The sequence below is a fragment of the Podarcis bocagei genome (genome assembly GCF_964188305.1).
Source record: "Podarcis bocagei genome assembly, chromosome: 11".
NCBI lineage: Eukaryota > Metazoa > Chordata > Lepidosauria > Squamata > Lacertidae > Podarcis > Podarcis bocagei.
In genome coordinates, this window is record NC_138136.1 from 49,246,256 (window position 1) to 49,271,248 (window position 24,993).

Consider the following 24,993-nt stretch of genomic DNA (forward strand, 5'->3'; position numbering starts at 1 on the left):
GTCTTGCGAGGCATTCGTCTTGCGGGGCACGACTGTATGTTATCATTCTGGTGCCTATTGAAGCCCTTCCCTTATTCAACAAATCTTTCAAGAGGATATTCTTTTAAAATCCCAGTCTGTGTCTGTACTGAACTTGAAATTGTTTTTAGCTATCTTTTTAACTTTGGAATGTTTTATGGGAAGTGATTCACAAATGAAATAAATAAGAATGATAGAAAATTATAATAGGCAGAAATTGAAGGGCTGCACCAAAGAAGCCTGAGGATGATGTTATTTCTGTTCCTGATACTCAACTTGAATGTGATTTTTATTGTAAGAACCTTTTATTAACTTAATTAGAGAGCCTTTCAGGGCTACAAAGCAGGATACCATTTTCCTAAATATATCAGTAATGTTGATTTTACTTTAAAAACTTAAGGGTTATTCTAGTACCATATGCATATTACATGCATTATACCAGTGCAGTAAACATGGGACTGCTTATGAAGTTAGCCAGTGTAGTGCAGTGAGTAGTGCTGGATTTAGACTGAAGAGACCTTAAGCCAGTTTCTGTCTCTCAGCCTGCTTCACTGAGTTGCTGTGAGGATAGAAGGGTAGCAGGAAGAACCATGTAACATGCTGTTAAGGATTTCTAGCCTCATAGTTGCAACTCTTTCTCTAAATTATCTATGCCATCTCAAAGGGTGAATGTATTAGAGATTGATACATTCGATAAGAGATTGAGTGTTTGGGGGGGAGGCTTGTTAATTTCATTGTACACAGGTTGTACAATGACAATAAAGTTATTATCATCATTATTATTATTAGAACTCTTTGCTTGGCTTTTGTCTTCAGACATGTAGATGCATTAAACTATTAGCATCCTCAAATATTCTAGGGCCTAGACTTTCCTGTATAAAATTATTTTGCCCCTTAATGGCTTTTTAAAAATCAGCAAAATAGGGGTTCTGAAATAGGACTTATGCCCCGCAGGCTGTGTGTGTGTGTGTGTGTGTGTGTGTGAGTGAGTGAAGAAATGTTAGGAATTTTAGGAATGCAGCCCCAGAGGTAAAATTACAATTTCTTTTGGAATGCCAACAGAAGTACTGGAAGACTAATGAGGTTTCCTGCCATATCAGTCTCTAATAATTCTGCCATTTGCTTTTCTTGGAAGCATTATGTGCTGTCAACTCATTAATTTTTAAATTTCTCACCTGCCACTCTCTAGGCATTGCAGGGCCAGTATCCATAGATGCCAATGGAGAAAGATATGGAGATTTTTCTGTGATTGCAATGACTGATCCAGAAACTGGAATGCAGCAGGTAAGTGCTGAAATAATGCTAAATGCTAGGCTGGAACAAGGATTCAGTGGCAAAATGTTTATTGACTCTACCGTGGGCAAGACATATTATGTCTCTTGCAGTCTCCATTTCTACTAAACCAATTAAGGAAAGAATTTAGACTGATCACTGTTACAAGTCCTTCTTACTAACCCTTCAGCAGAACCTCATAAGAAAGCTTGATGTGCAGGGATTGGAACAAACTGCCATTAAAACACACACACACACACACACACACACACACACACACACAGTTTCTTACTGGATTATTACTGGATCATCATCAGCCTGGAAAAGATGATATGGCAACCTAGACTCTTGAATTCAAGATCTTAATGAATGTGGGAGACTGCATACATTTCTGAAGAAAATGAAAAGTATTCATGACCTTGTTTAGCTAGGCTGGTCATCAAAAGCAAGAGATACAATGCAGCCAAAGGAGAGTGCCTTGAGTATTGGTACTGTGAAATTAAACACTACAATTGCATAATAGCACTACAGGGTCCTTGGTTTACAAATGTCATGGTCTTCATCTGTAGAAATTAAAGACAGCATTCAACCAATAATATTACATGCTAGAATGAAAATCCAGATATCTCAGATGTGGATAATATCCTAGACAGTGGCATTGTTCAGAAGGTTTTAGTTGCAGTGAACAAGAAAATAAATATGAGGCAGCAGAGAGGTGAAATTTTCTGGAAATTTTGAAGCCATGGGAAGCAAATTCCCCAGGGTAAAACAGAAATATATTCAGCTCTTAATTTCTTATCAGCACTAAACTTATTCTACTGCTTTAACCTTTAATGATATAACATGGATCACTTATAGCTAGTGAGTGTATAAAATCAAACTATTTGCCTTATACAGAACAATCCCATGCATATTCATTCAGACACAAAATCTGCTGTTTAGTTGAGCTTCCTCTTCGTTAAACACATAGAACTTCAGCCTCAAAAACATAAATGCCTTAAACTGCAATCCTATAAAAATCAGAATGCCATAGTGAACTAAAAATCAGAATGCCTAGCACTAGTGCCTCTTTCTTTCCCCTCCATTCCTTAACCTGTGTATTTCCCCTCCCAGACCCAAATCTTGCTGTTTCTCACCACCAATTAAACTGTTTGCATGTGTCTGCATGCGTGCCTGCCTTGGTTGCCTGCCTGCATCTCTGTGTCACATGTGGCTGGCCTATGGTGACCCCTGACTTTGCCCACCCCAGCCCCATCCGCAGTTAGCTGCCCTGCCCTCTGCTCATTCTTTCATCCCACCAGCCTCAGGGGTCAGCAGCCGCAGCTAGTTAGATGTCATACATTTCAAGAAGAATGTTGGTAAAATGGAAATAATGGCTTATAAAGTATAGTAATGTCATTTGCTGCATAAACTGCTAAGATTAGTTGGAAAATTGTACATATAAACCTGTTAACTGTAAGGACAGTGAATTGGTTTGATCTGGTGCCAACCAGACTGTTTGCTGTTATGGTGCTTTTGATTGATTTGTGTGTGTAATATTGTGCTGCCTTGGCCATACACAAAGACCTGACTGACTGATAACATGGAAGATGTCAGAAAAGAACTATAAAGATTATTACAGGCCCAGAAGTCATCTGAGGAAAGGCTGAAGGACACAGCCTGTTAACCCAAAACCTTGGAGTGGAGGGGAAGTGCACATGGGAAAGATAATATTGACCCCAGTCTCCACATATATTCATGTGCAGCTCTCATCTATGACAGGAAATCCAGCAATTGCATGATTAGACTTTTTTGTATACTTAGTACATCCTTTCTGTTTCCCTTTGGAAGCCTCACTCATGTCACATTCCAGCTTCTTTCCATTTTGTGTTTGTTGACATCATCCATTTTGCTGGGATTGTCTCATCCTAATTTATAATGCTGACCTCTCTTTGATGGTGCTGGTGGTAATATTAGTTTATTTGGAAGGTTCATTCCCACTGGTCATGAAAACCTTAGTTTCTAAGCAGAATGCAGCCAAACCAATTTAGGCTTGACCAGCAAATCTTTATCTGATAATTTGGTGTCTAGAATATGATAAATAAAATGAACCTAAAATGAAGTAAACATACATTTTAGTTTGGGACAACAAAAAATAGAGGTGTGGTGGTAGAGAACAAGAGCCAAGCACATAGCCCAAAGAGCTCTGACAGCCATACGCAAATGACAGCAATAATTTACACACCATTCGGTGAAGTAAACAAAAGTTTATGTGCTGGACATTTGGTCCCTCCAAATTTCAGAATGGGGCAAGGAGGGATTTATGATCCAAAAATGCATGGCTCCAGCAATTATGTCTTTCAATTGATGGATTTTTGGATGCAATTCTGAAAAGTGTATGTTATATATAACAGAAGTTAAGCTAGCTGATATACCCCAGTTTTCTCCCTACTTCCAGAAGCTGGTTGGAAATTGACTGTCATTTTGCTATATATCTATTTTCTTCACAGGTTATTTGGAACTATTATGGAAAGCATGGACGGCTTGAAATGCTTCCAAATGTAAATTACCCCTGGAAGCTCAAAGCAAGAACAGATGACAGCCGAGGTTTGGAACACCCAAGCAACACACCCTGCAAATCATGTAAGTTTACTGAGGTTAACTTCTCCTTTCCAAATCTGCAACAGACAGCAGTCCATGTTAAGGAATTGCGCTTGTTCTCAGATACACTTCTGTATCAATATCAATACTACAAATAACAACCTGACCAGAGGAAATTTACTGAGGCTCAATTTACGTATAGCTAATGTTCATGGGAAAATCTGGGATAGTTTCTTTCAAAATATGAAGATGGAACACTGGCAAAGTGGGTATGTGCAAATGGTTTTGTATATTGTAATAGCATCAAGATTTCCCAAGCAAAAGGTTGCAAAGCAGAGAGCCAATGTGGTATAGTGGTTAGAGTGTCGGACCTGGAACACCAGGGTTCCAATCCCCACTCAGCAAAGAAACTCACTGGGTGACCTAGGGCCAGTCAATGTATCTCAGCCCAACTACCTCACAGCGTTGTTATAAAGATAAAACGGGGAGTAGGAGAGCTATGTGCGCCACCTTGAGCTCCTTGAAGGAAAGGTGGGATAATAAATAAATGAATAACCTTGCTGAAACTCCCGGAAGAGAATAGTGGTGCTGCAGATGGAGCTAGGTGGGATAAAGGAGTAAATGGGAGAAGATACAGAGATGCAGTTGAAATGAAGCTGTCATGAGGTGAGTGTAAATGCTGAACGGGCACAAGAATGAATCAGGCCCAAAGTTTATTAAGCTTTGAAACGTTTGGCATAGAATGGCCGAGGGAACCAAAGGATTCTGGCAGCCTGCCTTATAGCCTAACTATGTCGAGAGGAAAGTCAGCTTCTTCACTGCAGACTGCTCTTTCTACCTGCTGTGACCAACCATAGAATGTAAATGGTACCAAGGTACCCAAAATGGTCCAGAAGCGAGACATTATCCCCAGAGCCCTTAAGGGTTCTCCCAAGGAAGGCATTCAGTGAAATCACTGCGACCTGCCCAGTGACCCAGCAGTAGGGCAAGTTGTGGTACAATTATTGATGCAAGAGACTGAAAGCACTGTGAAAGAAAATATCCTTGTTAGGAGGAAGGCAAAAAAATAAAAAAATAAAAAAAATCCTAGAACCAAATGGTTGATTAGGAATGCAGGTAAAATTCCTTCCTGGCACTATCACCCAGTGACCGGCAATTAGCCCATAACAAAGTAATCAAGCAGAAGAAACATCCAAGAATTAGGGAGAGTGGGAGGGCAATTTAAGAACTCTCCACCTCATCCCCATCAGTATAGGCACCAGAATTTATAGTCCAGAAGTGCACCAGATGGACTGAATTCCTTAGAGCAAGTTAGAACTTTGCTCCACCTAGTGCAATACTGTCTACACTGACTGGCAGTAGTTCTCCAGAGTCTTACCCAGTCCTAGGTGGAAATGCCTGGGTTTGAGGCTGGGACCTTTTGTATGAAAGGCAAATGATTCGCCACCTAGCTCCACTCCCTTTCTACCTCCTATCCATGCCCAGCTGGCATTTGCTAGCTGACCAAGGAGCAGGTCCCACAATGCAGCCAAGGTGGTAGTCATATTGTTGGCTCACTCCCTATCTCCCAGCATCAATATAAAAGAAGGCAGATTTTTATAAATTTGAGAAGATTTGAATTGCATGGATGAACCATTTCAACACACACACACACACACACACACACACACACACACACACCACAGCAAAAAACAGCATATGGATGTAAAAAGTTGTATTGCAACCCATCCTAAGGTAATTCATTATTGACTGAGAATTACTGTTGCCCAGTGCCCTCAAGGCGTGTTGGAGAGAAAATACATGCCTTCCCTTTAAAAAGTTCAGTTCAACTCTTTCAGTTCTGCTGTTATAGAAAGTTTTTTAAACGCACCTGTTTTCTTTCGCTTTTTAATAAAATGTTTCATTTTAAACTTTGAGATTTCTGTTAGCGTTTATTGAAATTTATTAGCTGACAGATTTATTGTGATTTGAATGGTATATTTCAATGTTTGTTTTTAATGGAAACTGTATCTTTGTTTTAATGTAAGCCGCCTTGTATAGTCTTGAAAGGTGGCTTAGAAATAACTGAAATAAATCAGCAGCACTTCAGAGTGTGACAACAATAAGCTCCAAGGTAAACATAAAGGAAGATAATAAAAGCAGTTGGAACTATAGAAAAGTTTCTTTGGGCACTTTTCAAAATGGATTTTGAATAGATTTGTTTATAATATTACATTGATCATTTATTCAGTCATTCTGTGAGCTTGAACGTATTTCATTGTGATTTGCTATTGGTTATTTCTTTTTTAATTTTTCAAGCAGGTGGTCTAGGAGAGTCAGCAGTTACAGGAATTGTTGTGGGTGCCTTGCTAGGAGCAGGATTGTTGATGGCTTTCTACTTTTTCAGGTTGGTTCTGTTTTTGGGGGAAATATTGCCTACATTTTATAATTTGTATAAAGCAAATCAATCATTAGAGAAACAAGCCATGGTTTGTTGAATCATCTGTGGGGCTGATTGTGGTTAATTTATGTGCTTTATTTATTTTGAGGAGTGGACGGGTACTTAATATTGCTGATTTTTTAATGTTGTGAACTTTATGAGCAGTTTTGTATTGCACTCTGTTTTATTATAGTTGCAATTGTATTATTATTCCGTTAGTGTAAGATACACTCAGTGTTTATTACTTGTAAATGAGGTCTATAAATATTTTTTGGCACTAACAACATGTAATAATTTAGTCAGAACAACAATTAAGTAGCAAATTAGATATGTTTGAGTATTTAGATTTTACTGAATTGTGAGTGGACTTTAATGGGGCAGTCCCAATTTCACTGAAGAACACAAATACAGAACACAAATTATATTTAATAGTGTGAGGTGGCAAGCAATCTATTCCATTGAACAATATGAAGCCATATGCTGCAATCTTGAAACAGTTCTTTAAAAAAAACTGTTTGAGAGAACTAACTACTAAATGGTTCCACTATTTGCAGCCCTAACTTCAAAGCATCTGTTGCACTTTATACTGGCTTCCTGCTCACTTAGTTTCAGATCTGTGGAAGAATATTCAATTTGTCTGAAATCTTTGAATATAACTTAACTTTGAGATCAGGCAAAAATGCTTCAAGGCACACCTCTTTAATCTTTTGGCAATGGCGTTCATTCATCTCATTTATCATTAGGAACACATTTGTACTTCACAGACATTCTTTTGTGAAGGGAGTTATATTCCTAATTATCCTAAACTGAAGGAGGTTTTCTTACCCTGTGCTACCCATTTCTTTTATGCAGAAAAAAATACAAAATAACTATTGAGAGGCGAAGTCAACTGGAAGAATACAACATCGGCAAGCACTGGCAATTACGAGAGGACTCTATAAGGTCTCACTTTTCTGCTGCATGAAGTAAGGAGAAACAAACTGTTTTTGTGTGTGTGTGGAGGAAATCTGTAGACAAATGGACACTCCCAAAGACAGCAACAGAAAAGAAGAAGCTTATTAAGGACTCAGCATTTTAAAAGTAGAGTAACTCTGTCTTAATTTCTTTCAGAAACTCAGGAATGATTTACTAGCCACATATTCCACGTGGCCTTTTTATCTTGTGGAAAAGAAAATGACAAAAGAACAAGTGTGTGTCCCTCCCCCCCCCCCCGCCATGATGGTTTTGACACTTGGTGTGTATCCAAGACAAGTCACTGTGGTCAGCCATTTTGTTTCTTGGAAATGTGAAGGTTCATTCAGCGGACCTTCGTTAGCTGTACCTCATACCAGATTATAAAAGGAATGTGTTTTCAGAGACACAGGTGCTGCTTTTTAGTATTGTTCAGCATTGAATAGTGGAGATTAGAATCGAGCAAAGGAAGTGTGAGGTAGTACAAAACAATACAATTTATGGGAAAGGAGCAGAAGCATCTTTATAGAACAGAAGAAATCCCAAGGCAGTGGAAAGATAGTATTTGGTTCTAAGGACCTACTTACACAACAAATTAGTTTTGGATATCATTCCAATAGCATTCCCTGTGAAAGGATTCCTTTGCAAATATGTTGTGTATTGGGCTAAACAGGACAACTGCTTGTCTGTGTTCCTGGGGATGTTTGGGTTTAAGAGAATTTCCATTTACATGGCATTTTTGTTTCAAGAAAGCCCCCTCCTCTGTATCATTTTCATGATCTATATATGGATTCTGCAGTGTTCCTGTCATAGAGATCACTGTAGGATTATGCATTCACTGGTTACATGTCTCCTGTTTTTTAATCTGCTGGGTGTTTCTTGTGTAAAATAAACACAAACCATTTCCAGAAAAGAGGCAGGCCTGATCTGCACATAACGCGACACTAGGTAAAAGAACCCTGAGGTGGAAGAGTGGTCTTACAACTTCAGAATACAGATGAGTTGAGAGGAGGTGCCATTTCTGAATACTGTACTCCAAGTTATTTTAAAAAAGCCACACACAAAGGAAGGAACTGAGTGTAGCACTAAGGCGATTGTTCCAAAAGGGCAAGCATTGTGGCTTGCCAGATTCAACAGTCCCCACTTTCCTCCCCCATGCACTGTTCTGGGGGTTCTCCCACCCCTGTGCCAGTTTCAGGGGATATGGGGCACGCAGGAGAAGAAGGAAAGGAAAGCCCTGTTGCACAAGCAGAAGCCCTTATGTAGGGCTTCTGTTGATGTGATTCATTAGTTGAATCCTTCCCAATAACTGAGCAAGAGGGGGCAACATGAAAAATTGAGAAAAGTCTAGGCTCCCTTTCAGAGCCATGCTAGGTTTCTGCATAAATATTGTTTTTTACACAGGGAAGCATTCAGAAATATGATTTCCCTTACCTGCATTCTGAAGTAGGATAGTCCAATCTGTCAGCTCATTCCCATCTCATCCTGCTTTATGTGTAGACTAGGCCAATAACAGTAAATGAGATCCTTGCCTCAGACAAAGCACCTTTGGCTGATCTCTTTATGTACATAGAGATATGTACACACAAAAATACAAAACAGCTAGAAGTTCAGAAGTTCTGGCTCCTCTGGTTTTGTCTCCACCAGGTTGCCCTTCTGCTTCCTTAGCCTTTTGGTTCCCACTGCTAAAATGGGAAGAAATGGGCAAGGCAAGAATATTGATTTGTGTAGATGTATGGGCATAACAGCTGTGCAGATGAGAGAATCTTAGGAACTGAATAACACAGCTTTAAAAAAATAATCAGGCCATTACTCAGCAGCATGTTCCATTAAAATCTGTGGTACTTACTTCTGAGAAAAATGAGTACAGAGTGAGGATGCAATATATCATCCCTGCTTCAAATTCTTCAGCTGGAAGCAAACATCCCATGGCCACCTTTGAGACCTGAGTGTAGCCCAAACTATGTAAATATTAAGTATTAGAGTGGTTTTGTACAGTAAAGGCAACTCCAAACTTTTTTGTTGTATAAAAAGTGACATCTGGCTAACATGTTATTTTTTAGGTATTCTTATCATATTTTTCTATTAAGAAAAAAATGTCTATTTGAGGTTGTTTTATTTCACCTTGGAAAGTCAAAGTGAGAGCACATTTGAAGAGCTATTTTTCTTTTCTTTTTTAAAAGTGTGAATAATAATGAGCACAGATCTTCTTATATGTAAATAAAAGTAGTATATTTGACTTTTGCATATTGGGCCAGTCTGCCCCTTCCCCTTCTTTCTTTCCCCAGTCATGGAATTCTCATTCAGTGGCAAGATTCCTTTGATGATATAGAACAGAGCTGTGGAAGCTGTGGTCTTCCAGATGTTGCTGAACCAAAGCTTCCACTATTCTTGACCGCTCACCTTGTTGGTTAGAACTGGTAAGAGTAGGTCTCCAATAACATCTGGAAGGCCAGAGATTCCCCATCCCAATATAGGGGTTGAGAGACTTCATGCTAATAATCCCAGATTTCTCTAAAAGGAATAATATAACCATCTATTTTATTGGATGGGTACATGAATACGGAGGTTTTAACAACAACAATCCCTCTTACCTACGTTGGTTTAAAAATACTATTAGATCAGTTTTTATCTTTCTAATGTCAGTCTTCAGAGATCTCTCTATATTGACTCATTTGTCAAGGAATTCCGACATGGTTCCCAATAGAACCAGCTAGTGGTTACCAGAGAAGCAGCAAGAGTTCTGGACACTCCTGGTCATTCCCAGCAGCCTCACACCTGTAAGGTGCTACCTCCTGCTTCTACCACTGTTTCATGTCTCCTGCTGGCAAGGGTATCTGTGTGTTCTTGTCTGCCATCCAGCAGAAGTGGCTATTCTTTCCTCTTTATGGTGGACCACCTCACTGGCCCCTGAACATTGTAGATGATTCTGGTGCATGTTTTAGGGTATGCATTCAGCCTCATGCAGACACTGGTGACTCCTATTCGGTCTCACAGCTACCCTACATAAATAGTGGAGTGTGTAACTTAAGAGCTACAACACATCTAACCTTTTCCTGTAGCTGCACATTGCAGGGGAAGATGGAGGTCTAGCTGTATTTCAGGGAAGCTTGTCAATTTCAGGGAAGCTTGTCAATTTTTGCTTACCTTCTTACAGAGGATGCCCTAATAACTTCCAGGGACATGAGAGTTCCTTGGAACATAGTTTGAAAACCACTGTCAGGTTTTTTCCAGCAATCTTCTGCTCTTTTCCTAAGTCAGTGCATGCTATTCCCCCCCCCCAATTCCTTGAGCATTCCAGCTGGTTCTCCAGTGCTAATACTATTCTTAGGTTTCAGACTTTTCAAGGGAATAATAAAATTAAAACACTACCAAAGCATTCTTCACTAAAATGAATCATACATGCATAAAGCACACACAATAAATAGGCCAATAGGTATGCTTAATTTCAATTGCTTTGTCCAGTTTAAAATCAAGCAGCACATAACTGCAGTGGATTGTTGCCAAAATCTACAAAGAGTACACAGAAGGATGTGCTGGAATTTAATTTAAAGACTGTAACTGTACAAGAATCTAAGTACTAACACTGAGCCAACTGAAAGAAAGACAGTAAAGAAGGTTGGATGCACATTTTATTGAACCAGCAGCTGTTGGTGGGTGTGTCATGTTTTCCAATGCAATACAGCCCTTTAGGATATTCAAACTTTCATGTTGGCCAACAAGTTGAACCAGTGAAAAGAATTGGCTTATCAATTTCCTCTTTTCTATTTTTGTGTTAGTAGAAAATTGGCATAAGCATCATCCAAAGAACCACATTACTCCTACATTAGTGAACTGACAGACATACTGTTTCCAAATAAGACTGTTTTGGAACATTATTGCCTCCAAAGACTAATTTTTGCTAGGCTAGAATGAAGGGGTTAAAGGAAGAATCTCTGAATTTAGCTCTAAAGAACAAGGCTACAGTAATTCTGAAGCAGCTTAGTTTTACACAAAGATTCATTGCATTTGATCTTGAAAACAAACTCAAAATGAGGTTTTCTGAAATGAACTGCTGTATAGATACCTTGTTTTATCAATACAAAACTGTTTCTTCCTAAACACTTTCTTTCTGGTGCACACAAACACTTATAGCATGTAAAGAATTTTTGAAAGGTGCTCCTTTAAACTTTTACACTGTAAAATTTACAGTAACTACTAATATTCACATAAGTCAAAGGCTAAAATATTCTGGTGACTTTTGATACTTTTGAGATTCATATACTAAGCTACAGTATATGAATCTTTTATTATGGGGATTTACTATGTGATGTAATAGATGGTTTATAGAGTAACAACAACACTTGCTTAGTGTTTCCAGAGCGTACATCTCCTAAAAGATTACTGAGCAAGCAAAGTAAATGTATCTAGTAGGGAATTTCTAAGGAGAAAATTAAAAAAATCTAAGCTGGAATACACAAAGACATAGAATCATTCCAAATCATGGAGAGTATCATTAACTCATATATTCTTATGTCTTACTACTTCCTTTAGTGAATACGTCATAAAGACAGCAGATTTTAAAAGTTTATTTTATATCATTCAGAATAGGATGCAACTTGTATATGCTAGACTATTAGTTTTATTTTCTGAATTACTTGTTCTGCTGAACAATGAAGTTCTCAAATTACTTACAGAAACCAATGGATGGTATTATAGAAGAAGTTATTAGGGGCTACAGGGTGTTATAACATTTCCTTTCCATATCTGTGATAATGTTGTGCCAACAGTTTATAATGGTTTATAAGATAGTAAGCATGACCATAATAATTTTACTTTTAATTTTTAGTATTGTACACTGCTTTGTGTGTCATTTCTGGCATGACTGCAGTTCCTAAACAAATAAGAAAATGACATTTTTCCTTTGCTATTAAATGCTTAGGGAGATGGACACTGATAGCTGGAATTAGAATTTTGTTTCTGACTTCAACAGGAGGAGTGTCAGACTAAACATTCCAATTTCAGTGGCATTCCAAGAGCCATGGCTCGCAGTGGTCTCAGTTAAGAGAAGCCAAGTTCATAAGCTCACATGATTCACATTTGTACCTCTGGACTTTCTGCTTTGATTTCCATGGATCAAACCACTACATTCCTTTTGTCTACTTCTCCAAATATGAAAAGAGATTTGAAAAGCCAAACAGGAGCTACAGCCACCAAAGAAAACAAAGAAGAAAATCCAAGTGCATAATCTGATGTTTACACACACTATTTTCTTTCACAGGTGTGTCACCAATGTGTGCAAAAGGTGTGTGCTCCAAGTCAGATGGGGTGTAGGATTTGGAGTAATTATGTTAGCAGAGTTCTCATGAGCAACACGCAGAATCAAACTTTGGGGACCCAGAAAATTCACCACAAAAGGAGAAGGGTGTTTTTTACATGGTCAAACTTCCTCTCCTGCCCAGAGCAAAATCCAAGAGCGAATAGACTTCCAAGCTCCCGCTGCCCATATCTATTGCAACCCCTGCACATCCTCCAAAATTATCCCCATCCCCAAAATGCAGTAACCCCTTTCACCTTAATCTTCGGAAGTTGCATGGCCCCTTCAAAGAACAACACTTTCCATAGTCCATCACATGCTATACCATCAACCTTTTTACCTCTCTTGCTTGTTGCTGCTGCTATTCCTTCTCTGCCAGAAACAATTAGGGGTGCGAGGGATGTGTTTGAGGAATTGGAGTGACATTTTTCTGATCTCTTGGTTTGATTCAGGAAATTGTTATCGGGGTTTCCCTTTGCTTTCCAGGAAACCTTGGAAAATTCCAGAGCTAAACAGAGATAGTCTCAGAGAGCTTGTCAATCTCTAATTGGGAGCAGCTTGACATAATGTGCCTTCCTCATAAGTTGACAGGCATACAAATCCTTGCCATGTTTTAATCGTACTTGTGGGAGTGCTTTTGTGAATGAGAATTGCAGCCCTCAGAATGTATTTTAAAAGCACTGCATTTTTTCATCATACCACCTTAACTGCAAGACCTAACGAAACACAAAAGAAAAGCATAATCTTATATGGCTACTATTCACACTGTGTATAGGTAGGCCATCACGGACCGTACTGAACAACTGCTCTTGGAATAGATCTCTGTTTGGATTTTAGAATCTCTTTCAAAACAGCTGCTCAGAGGTTAAGTTTGAAGCATATCTACTAACAATACTGGCTTAAAATTTTTGTTTTGTAAAATCATTTGTGAGATATTAACAGACCTTACTGTCCATTTGAGCAGAAAACTAAGCTAAATTTTTGTCATAGGATAGATTTGGTTTCCTTCTGCAAAGTATGTGCAAAACTAAAAAGACTCAGGATAGAGATTGTGGAGGTTTAACTTTGTCTCTGCCTCCCCTTTTATTGTGAGCAATGTTATGATTGTAGAAAAAATAAACTGGATAATCTAGAAGTGTAATATTGGTTTGGGTAAAAATGAATGGAAAGCTGCACAGTATATTGTACTGATGTAAGTAGAACTATTTGCATATGATGTGATTTTATTTATTGCATTTCTGTAGAGACAGAATTCATGACTGTGGATACACGTAACCTCTGTGTGATGTATTTTTATTTCTTTTACAAGTTTCTCATTCAAAATATTGGTGTCTATTGACTATTAAGTGTGTACATTTTCTTGTAAACGTTTCAAGTAGTACAGATTGTCATATTCCCACATTATAACAAAAGGCTTCCATTAAAGATATGAACCTATACATTCACCTAACAGCGTGTTCTCGTGATATGTTAAGATAATCCTTGCTATACAACATGCAATTGGTACAATAGGAAAACTTATTTTAAATGGCCGGGGGAGATCTTTCAGACAGCCACTTTTCTACCACCACCCAAGAAATCCACACCCATTCAAATATGCTGACTTTTATACAATGGTTGGATAACTTGCCCCCCAGATATTGCTGGAATCCAAGTCAGGGTGAAGGGTCACACTGGTTATCCCTGTTTTATACTACACTGGTTGGTATTAGTGGAATGGATTATTCATAATTATAAACATTTTATAACAAGAAAAATGGGTAGATAAATCTTGGGTGTCCAGAGCACTGTCTAGTCATGTTGTGTTGGATGAGTTTCAGTTAGTAAGGCTTGGATCAGTCAGGGTGACCACTTGTGCTCTGGACATTTGTCCCTCTTGGCTGATAAAAAGCAGCAGGGAAGGGACAGCTAGCTGAGCCAGGGAGTTGATTAATGCCTCTTTACGTGAGGAGGTGGTCATTGCCTGCCTGAAGGAGGCAGTGGCAAAACCACTCCTCAAGAAACCCTGGATTTGGAAAATCTAACTAGCTACCATTCAGTTGCTCACCTCCCTTTCCTGGGGAAGGTTCTAGAGTGGGTAGTTGTCAATCAGATCCAGGCGCTCTTGGAGGAAATAGATTAACTAGATCCCTTTCAATTGGGGTTTAGGCCCAGTTTTGGCACAGAAACTTCTTGGGTCACCCTGTATGATGACCTCTGTTGAGAGAGAGAGATGGGGGAAATGTCCCCACTGTAGAAGGATGTGTGGATCCAGAATTGGCCTCTACAGTCACTTATAGACACACCATTAAGACCGTGTTAATGAAAGACAATCTTACTCGGCAATGAGTGATCGCCGAAGGAAGCAACAAGTATCTCCAGTAATGACTGTCTGTATCAGGGATTAACAGCTATCAGCTTTTGTGCAGTCAAGTATGGGGCAAGGCAAAGGCAGAGAAGAAGAAAGGCAAATGCAAGCTTGCAAGAGCAGATTGCTTTGTATAGACTGCTGGACAACCTTGATATAGAACTTCAGTGTCAGTGAATATTAATTGCCTAATCTAACCTGTCAGCTGAAGGAGGTTGGCTAGGGGAGATCGTATCCACACTAATCTTCTTAATTTATCTGTAGTCTTATGTTGTAATGGCCACTGTTACACAGATTTATGGGAGTGAAGAGGTCCATCAATGTCTAATATGAAGCAATATGTTTCTGAAAATTTGTCAATGAGGTGGGGGTGGGGGGGAGCAACAAGAAGTATGGGCTACTGCTCTGCTTGCAGATTTCTCAAAAACATCTGGCTGGTCTGTTATTCATTCTGAAGATTGATATTCTGCATTCCAGTCAAATGATTCTGAAGGTAGCTTGGAAACATATAAAAAACCCCACTCTCACTGATGCACACATACAACCCAGCAGTCTTTTGGCTGAGGGATGGGACCAGAGCATACTTCCCTTAAGGGGCATGTGTCCAAATTTTGACAAATATGTGCCCTTTGGGGGTGGTGGCGATGCATTTTCCCTTTTCCAAGCCAACAGCCATCCTTGGCGCAACCTTCCAGTGGCTCTTGCTCTCCTCTCTGATGGCAGACACCAGAGTATGCTTCCCTTCTAAACTCCAGAGGTTTAGACTCTAGCTGAACCTTTACTCTGATTTGACAGGAAGGATGCTTTGTACATTCCTTTAACCTAAGCTTGGAGATGCTGAAGATGTTAACTCCCTGCCTGATATCTCTCAGGTAGGTACTTGAATCCCAACACTAGCGGTCAGCCTCTCAGCTGCTTCTGTTTGCCCCCAGCAGCTCAGCTGCTTCCTTAGAACTTGTGCAGGAATTTATTTATACTGTATACTAGCTTTTGATGGCAAAGATGAGAACAAATTCCTAGCTTTCAGGGTCATGCAGAAAACCTTAAAACTAAGTCTTCTGAACTATATACCTATTGTATGGAAGTTAACAATGAAGATTGATTCTACGTACTCCAATGGTAGCCAAAAGACTGATATTGATAACTGGAAGAATAAAGATATAATCCCCTTTAATAAATGGATCACTAATATGATAACACTCACAACTTATGAATGGACTGCTTACAGACGTAGACTTGGCTTGGAAAAATATGACAATATTTGGAATGAGTTCATACAAAAGGTAAAGGTAAAGGGGCCCCTGACGATTAGATCCAGTCGCAGACGACTCTGGGGTTGCGGCGCTCAACTCACTCTACTGGCCAAGGGAGCCGGAATACAGCTTCTGAGTCATGTGGCCAGCATGACTAAGCTGCTACTGGCGAACCAGAGCAGTGCACGGAAACGCCGTTTACCTTCCCGCACTTTGACGTGCTTTCGAACTGCTAGGTGGGCAGGGGCTGAGACCGAACAATGGGAGCTCATCCCTTCACAGGGATTCGAACCGCCAACCTTCTGATCAGCAAGCCCTAGGCTCTGTGGTTTAACCCACAGCGCCACCCGCGTCCCATACGAAAGGTAGTAGGCTATTAATATTTACATATGTATTAGGATAATAATATATATGAGTTAGGATTTTTTGGTATATATTCATATATATTTTTCTACAAATTTTTGTGCCTTTTTGTTTTTCTTCTCTTCTTCTCTTTTTATCACTTTATTTATTTAAGTTGAAATCTTTTCAATAACATATTATTACCAAAAAAAACGAAGATTGCAAAAATTTAGTAAATTAATTGATCATATTGAAACATTTTAAAATGCTTGATTGGTTAATATCTTCATTCCTGCAGAGTGCAGACAGAAAAAACCCTCTTCCAGAAAACAGGGCAGCAAGCCAAATATAAATCAAACTGATGATCCTTAGGCAGAGGTGGATTCTTTCAACAGTCAGTAAATAGCCCACTGTGTTAAAAATGCCAATTCACTTTGGAAACGTATTTTAGATTCAAGCTATGGTGCAGCGACTCAGAAATTTCTTCCCAGAAAGCCTGCCATTCCTTAAATGTTTATAGGTAGGTAGGTATGTCACCACGCAAGAATAAATATCTTAAAGGCTTCATTAATAATCCTCTCTGCAGTCAGAGACTGAGAACTGAAAGACATTTAGAAGCATGGGCACCTCCAGGGCAGGGCTGAGACAGATAGAAACACTGAAATACTTTGCCTATATCAGAGAATTACTTTTTTTAAAAAAAATTCCTCATTATTGTGCCCCAGTGCTGTCAAGAAAGCAAAACCTTTCCAACAAACGAAAACAGCAAAATGTGTGTGTGTGTGTGTGTGTGTGTGTGTGAGAGAGAGAGAGAGAGAGAGAGAGAGAGAAAGAGAGAGAGAGAGAGAGCTGCTTGTGTTCAGTATGCAAAAAACACCATTAGAGTATTCACCATTTGAGCCTCTAGTTTTACTTTCAATAGTTAGAGCTAGAGGTCTGAGAAGAATCTGGCTGCCCTGCCCATCCACTAATATATGGCTAGAAAAAATAAAAGGGAGTCTAGACTATGTCCATCTTAGAACAGGCTTTAGCAGAATTGGCATCAACAATAGAATCCTATGATCCCAGAGGGAAGAAGACAGCTGTATACATACAAACACTCACATTGTTGTCAGTTTTTCTTTTTATTATTCATTGAATTGTAATTCCTACACTAATTTTAAAAACAAACTGCAAGCTGTGTTGCTAAAAGAAGGTGTTTCAGAATGTCAATAGCACTTACCCATTTACTGTACAATCACCTCTAGTTGGCTCCTCTACAGGGTAGCCCAAACATTTGGTTGCATCACACATATGGGGAAGAGTTATTTATGCAGGGATTTATTATTCTGATTATCTTCTCCAATGGTCCAAGCTGCATTTCTGCAGCCCGATCCATCAGGACATTGATCCTAAAGACATACAGAGAAAGGGTGGGAGGAGACGTGCTTCTTACTGAATAGCTTTCGTCACAGAAGCAAGCTTTATAGCCCAGCATCACTCACTATGGAAAAGAAACAAATTGACTAACAGTAAAGTGCTAATTAAAGTCCACAGGCTTGCTAACTACTCCATTCTGCTCACAGAGCAATCAGAAAATGATGGGGTAGGGGTAATATCTCTTTTAAAATTCCTCCAAAAATCCACAAGTAAGAAAAAGAAATAAAACCTTTGGTCAAACACAACAATATACAGCCCAACCAATCCCTATGATGAAAAATGCTATCCTTAGTTGATATATGTTAGCAATAATATTGCTTAATGAATTACTGGAAGGCGGTAAAGTAAAAACAGCAACAGTAGACTCAGATCTCAAATTATCTGAATAGAAATGATGAATAACAAACAGGAAAGAAGAAAAATACCTTTGGGGTTTCTTCTATTTAGTTAAAGCAGAGAAAGGATTTAAGCTATTGAGGAGAGAGGAGTTGAAACGGGAAAACCTCATCCTTCAGGAGGTTTAATTAATTTTCAGTTAGTTACCTAGCAGTTGTACTTTGGACTAACAGGGACCCATTGAAGAGAGCACTGTCTTGCTTGTGGTGGCGGTGGCTCTAAGTCAGTTTCCAGGAAAAATTAAAAGTGCTGAAGCTCTTCTTTAAAACCTTAAATGACATTGGACCAGAGTATCAAATATCATGCTCATCTTCAATAGGGCTGTTGCAGTAGGGTTCTTCAAAACAAGCATCCTTGTTTGATTATTTATGAGTAGGTCTAGGTTGAACAGGGCCCTGCTCGCAGCATGCTGTGAAGACAGCAAGTACAACCCATTGAACTACACCTCAACTGTTCAGCTGCCTTCTCTGCCACTGCTTCCCCAAACCACCCAAAACACCCAAGCTTAACTGGAGCAAGAAGCCAAGGTAGCAGTGGCAGGTGATTCAGCTCCACTACAGTGACCACTTCTAGCCTCAGAAGGCCTTGTCCTCTGCAGAAAATGATGCAAACCATGTTCCTATCAGGAATGCTGGAAGCTGTGTCCCCAGCCTGTTTCTTGTTGAAAAGGGTAATCTGCCAAAGAATTGGGACACTCACCACTACCTTTGCTGCTGTCCCCTCTCCCCTTCTCCTGGTAAGTTTGGTGGGTCCTGGGGTGCAAGGGAAATGGAAGGCAGCTGTGGGCACTTGAAGCACACAGAAAACATCTATCATTTGCACAATTGCATGTGCAAAGGACTGAATATAAGCATGTTTGTGCCACCCTGATCTACAGACACCAACCCATCAAGTCCCTCCCTAAACAGCTCAATAGTGGCAGCCCATATACAGACACTCTAAGTGTCCCTATTTTCCAAGGACAGTCCTGGATTTACAGAAGCCGTCCTGGTTTCTGATTTGATTCTGGTATGTCCCGCTTTTCCTTGGGATGTCCCTATTTTCACTGGAGAAATATTGGAGGGTATGGAGTTATGAGTCAAGGAGATAAGTAACTATACAACCTTTAGAAGACATCTGAAGACAGCCCTGTATAGGGAAGTTTTTTTAGTGCTTAATATTTTATAATGCTTTTATATATGTTGGAAGCTGCTCAGAGTGACTGGGGCAACCCAGTCATATTTTTGGGGTATAAATAATAAAATCATCATCATCATCATCATCATCATCATCATCATCAGGGAATAGGACATCCCTATTTTCATTGGAAAAATGTTGGAGGGTATGCATATTCCCTCCAAATGGAAGCCTATCTGGTGTTGTTTTTTCAACACACAAGTGAAGACTTGTTCACTTTCCAGCTTTTTACAGTTCTTTAGTTTTTAATATTGTAGACAACTCTAGACGTATGGCATGTTTTGGTTCTTCAGCTGTTGCTATTCTTGTATTGTAATATCTCTCTGTTTTATGAGTATGACTGCTGTCCTGAGATGTTTGGTTTCTTTAGAAAAAAAACCTAAAGGGCTGCTTGTAAATATTTTTAATTAATTAATTAATAAAACATTTGGACATGTACAAAAATGCTGTTAACACTGGAGTTTAAAAACCAGATACATGGGGGAAGGGTTGATATCAGAGGCTTCTTTGTTGCGGAAAGATGTCAGTTCAACTGCTCTTTACACTGTACAGATCTGTGTACCTAAGGCAGGTTTATAGTGAAAAATCCATCCCTCTGGGGACTTAGAGCAACTTGTAAATCTATGCAAAAAAAATTCAGTAAGGCGCCATGTCCTTCATTTACTTTCTTTCATTTGTAGGATTCTTTCTAATACAGTCTATAAATGACTTTTTGCTAAATAGAAATATCCTTTTCATACTTTGCGTCATTATGATCTTGAAGTTTTCATACCCAAGGATTTCAGCTTAACTCCCTTGTTAGATTAGAAAAGGTCTCTAGGCATCTGTGTGAAATTCATGAATTCATGAAAATTGCACCAAAAGAAAACAGCACACATTTCTTCAGGCTGGTCTAACCTTGCCCTTTTGTTTTGATTTAGACATCAATATTCATTTGGGGGGGGGATAGATTTATAGCCCAATAGAATGGCCATATAGAAATTGCAGTTGATTGACAGCATTTGGAACCTAATTTATCCTGGTAATATTTTCATACAAGGAGATGAAATAAAAATAATGTGCTGCATAAGCCCCCAATACCACAAACCTCTATGTGGCAAGGCTACCTTATCAATATGTGACTCTTCTAAAAAGTCCCTTCACATAAATGATGTGTGCAAAAGTGTACTGAACCTTCTGTTTATATTATTCTAACTGCAATAATGTGCTTCACCTAGTTCTTTATTTCTTGATCGTCTGTCTTGTTTGTATGCTGTTTTTTTTTTTGAAAGGAATAGAGCTGAGTAACAAAAGTTGTATTAAAAAATTGAAACAGAAGGTGCCTACTCAATTGCTATTGGCAAAGCATTCCACAATATTGGGCTGATGACATGAAAGGCTTTGTTTCTTGTCGTTATCGACTTGTCAGCATGGGGAACAACCAACAACACAATATTATTGTGCATAATGGATAGCAAGATCACACAGCTTTATTTGTATCTGTATCTTGAATTTTGTTTGAACTGAACTTTCTAACATCTGAGTTCATCTGGCATCAGGGGTGGGAAAAGTGGGTATGGTTTGGCTAAAACAACTTGGTAGGCCAAACTCAGAGGCCTCCAGACTGCAAGTTCTCCATTACTAGAGCAAACAGTAGATTGCTTTAATCATAAATATACATGCAAAAGGTCAAGCTGGAAACTTTTCCTCACCATTGATAAAGCTTCACCCATTTAATTTCTGCATATCAAGCTGCTGTTAAAAGATAAGTAGGCAAAAATGGGAGATGAGTGATGGCTACACCTACCACGGGCTCCATCAGCTGACCCCAACTCTCTTCCTCAAAAGGCCCAACAGTCTCCAGCTACCACTGAGCAAATTTTACCTTACGAATGTAAAGGGTACACATGGCAAAATACAATGCTGAGCAACTTTTATGCCACACAGAAGGCAAAGGATATTCAGGCCAAAGCCTTGCAAGCGACATGTTCCAATTCAAACAAAATGTTTCAAGCACACACAAGTCTCATGTAAGCTAAAAAAGAAAAGAAAAAAAGACTTTAGGAATGTTTTTAAAGCATGCAGCTAAACCAATCACAGAGACTTAAACCTTAGACCCATATAATTCTATTGCAGTAAAAAATGACTCGATTCCAAGTAAACATGTAAAGGAATGTTGAACAGCATGAAGGCTAGGAGAGATATGAACTCTCTAAAAATTAAACCACAAAGGCCAAACAAGCAAAGCAGTGATGTAGTGCTACTGCTGAGAACTCAGTCTGTTTCCCTCTTTAGGTTTTCTGCAGCTGTCCTGGATACAGATTTCTTTTGTTGCCAGTGGGAATTTCTTGTTGAACAATACGTTTTGACAAGCAGTGTTTAGGGACTCTGCTTTGGTTAATTTGTCTGCCCCCTCAAAAAAACCAGCAGCTTCATTTTACCAACCAACTAATCAACGTGATGAGAACCTGAACTATTTGAAAATGAACCTACCACTAATGTAATGGTTCTAGGGGTTGCTTGTGTGTAAATCAACGCCACCCTTGGCTGGTTGCCTGAATGAACCCTTTCTGTCTGGACAGCCACGCGCCCGTGGCTGTCTCAATCGCTGGCAGAATCCGTTAGTGGGCGTTTCTTGAACTTCTTCCAGCAAAGAAGCTCTTTGACGCCTAGTCTCCGCCTAGCTTCCCTGCGCGGAAGCCTCCTGCGCAGGGAGGGTGTGGGCATCGGAGGACCCGTGCTCTCCCCACTGGTTCCCGGCGAGGAGTCTTGGAGCCACCTCGCCGATTCCCCCATCTGCCCCCCTTCTCCACTGGTGTTACGCTGATTTCCTTCCCCAGAAGATGTGCTGCTTCTCTCCCTCCCGGGACGCTCTCCGGAATCCCTCTGGAGCCCTCCCTCTCCCTCTGGCTCCGATGGCAGTTCCCTGACAACTAACTATATATTCACTGATTTTTCTGTGACAAAAAAGGAGACATGGACATATTCCTAATCATTGCACATTGTTGTTAAATGGGGGGTGTTGTTCCTTAAGGTGTTACAGAAGAGATCAGATTCCCATTACCATCTTTTCCAGATAAACTGGATCAGGTAATAATGCCAAAAATAATGTGACTGACAAAGAAATAACAGCCAATAACTACAAGCCAATATAATCTATTCTACAGCGCACTCCTATATGTATATTCAGAAGTAATCCACCTGGAATTCAATAAGATTATTCCAAAGTAAACGTGCGCAGGATTGCATCCCAAACCATTATAATATAATTAGTTGCAATTCAATTCTAGCTGCATTGTTATACCTGACTAGTAATTCTGGATGTGGACACTTTATGACAGTGTGAAATGCATCCATTAAGTTCATTGGTAAACAAATTAGCATTGCCATGCATATCCACATCAGCTGCATAAGATTCTCTTCATTGGATTGGGATGATATATCGTATTTTTTGCACCATAACACTCACTTTTTTCCTCCTAAAAAGTAAGGAGAAATGTCTGTGAGTGTTATGGAGGGAATGCCTACGGGTGGCATGCCTACGGATTTTCCTCCTCTAAAAACTACGTCCGTGTTATGGTCGGGTGCGTGTTATAGAGCGAAAAATACGGTACTAAAATGCAGTAACTGCTGACATTACGTTGAAAATTCACTCACAGATCACACCTTTTAAAAAATTGTACATGTAATATAAATATAGGGTAAATTATACAAAATGGCTTAAATTGAGCAATGTAATAGCCCAGGTCACAACTGGGTTAAATTGAATGTCTGGAATTTAAACCAATCCAATCCAATGGACTTTCCCTACTGCACTGGCACAACTGAAAGGAGGTTCTTCTTCACTCCCATTAAGTTCAATGGAAGCTTTCACAAAAGATACAGCTGAGTAGGAAATCAGCAGAAATTCAAGTAACTGATTTGTATGAGCTATGGATTTGGCTGAGCAGCTTTTATGTAATAATTTTTCGGGTTTAAAATTATATATTACAGGGCTTAAGCAGATTTGCTAGTGTGATGCAGGGCTGTCATAAATCAGTGCAAGAGCAGATGTATGACAAATTTGCATGGTGTACAGATTCTGTCACCTCAGACAAATAATGAATTACTGTGCAGCATCCAGACAGTGTCTTGCTCTACAAATAAGCCCCTCCACCTCCGAGAGTTTGGCAACCAATACCATTTGTATTTCATGCAAGTGTCAGATGTTATTTGAATCAAAATATTTAAAATGGACTTGTCCATGCAGCTGTCCACAGTACCGCTACAGATTTCAGTGCTTTAGAATGGATATTCACAGATGTGACTTCTGGTGTCAAGGGCTGGAAAACTGGTGTCAGTGTGTACATATACATATTACACCCCCACATTAATCCAGCTACCATTAGAAAAGGGTTCACCTGAGGTGCACAAAATACATCAACACAGGCCAAAGTTAAAGGTGGATTATCTCATAGCTTTATGGCTTGTAGCAAGAATAAATGCACCGGTGGAAGAAATAACTGACTGCCGGCAATTTAAAAGGAATGAAATGAACCATGCAAAAAATGTACACAAAAAACTGCATTGCTAATTTGAGCATGAAATTGCCATGATTGGCTTCTCAAATTAGAGCTGCCAGTGTGAGACCTTCAGAGGATCTGGTTGCCAAATACTTTGTAATTTGCAGTTTACAGCAGGCTTAAAGGAGATCTGAATATCAAGCATGAATATGTTTTTATGAAAGAGCAGGGAGAGATAAAAATAATAATAAAAGCCAAATACGCGCTCACACTTTTATCCATGTTCAGTTTATATATTATACCTTTGTTGAAGCAGCTGCACTGGCTGCCTCTGTGCTACCAGATCAGGTTCAATGTGGTGTTTTCTTTATACTGCTTTGATATTTTATACTGTGAGCTATTTATAAATCTTTTTAAATAAAAATAAAAATACATTGTATTGAGATGTTTGTATAGAAGGTGACTAATAAATTAATAACAATGCTAATGATATTCAGTGCTAATAATATTCTCCCAAAGTTTTCCTTCCCTTCTTTTCTCCAGTCTTCCTAATTCTGCAATAGGAAGACTACTCAAGGAAAGCAGACAAAAGTTTGGGATAAGGAAGGAAGCAGGGATGATGTCAGTGAAGTTAGATAGGGAGGAAAGGCTAAAGCAGAAGGGAGTGCAGAGATTGGGGACATGGGTTTTCTCAGTAAAAATGAACTCTGGTGCTCTGGTAACCTCTAGGCTAATGTAACCTTTAAGGTTAGATTACTGCAACAGAGGGCTGTCTCTGAAGATGGTTCGGAAACTTCAGATGGAGAAGAATTCAGCACCCAGGTTGGTCACCATGGCAAGATGGTTTGAGGATCTTACACTGATCCTGGCCCAATTAGTTTCCAAGCCCAATTAAGTGCTCGTTTTCACCTATATTGCCTTAAAAGGCTCAGGACTGCAATACCTCAAGCACTGCCTCTTCCTACATGAACCTACTCAGACCCTGTGATCATCATCAGAAATCAATCTTCATGTACCTCCTCCGCAAGAGGTCCAGAGAGTAG

General features: G+C 39.4%; 2 protein-coding genes across 3 annotated transcripts in view; one reads left to right on the forward strand and one right to left on the reverse strand.

The window, feature by feature from the left end:
• Positions 1–13,981, forward strand: part of NPR3 (natriuretic peptide receptor 3) — a 55,241-nt gene extending 41,260 nt beyond the window's left edge. Inside the window, exons 5-8 of one of the 2 annotated variants that reach the window (XM_081212980.1) lie at positions 1,208–1,302; positions 3,780–3,912; positions 6,172–6,256; positions 7,142–13,981. In XM_081212980.1, the coding sequence (XP_081069106.1) occupies positions 1,208–1,302; positions 3,780–3,912; positions 6,172–6,256; positions 7,142–7,253 (425 nt within the window). In that variant the 3' untranslated portion in view covers positions 7,254–13,981. Of the gene's footprint in view, positions 1–1,207; positions 1,303–3,779; positions 3,913–6,168; positions 6,257–7,141 lie in introns of both variants that reach the window. The other variant, XM_081212979.1, reaches the window with a different exon arrangement.
• TARS1 (threonyl-tRNA synthetase 1) overlaps positions 1–24,993 on the reverse strand; it is a 215,234-nt gene that overhangs the window by 94,172 nt on the left and 96,069 nt on the right. The gene's annotated exons all lie outside the window — the stretch shown is intronic.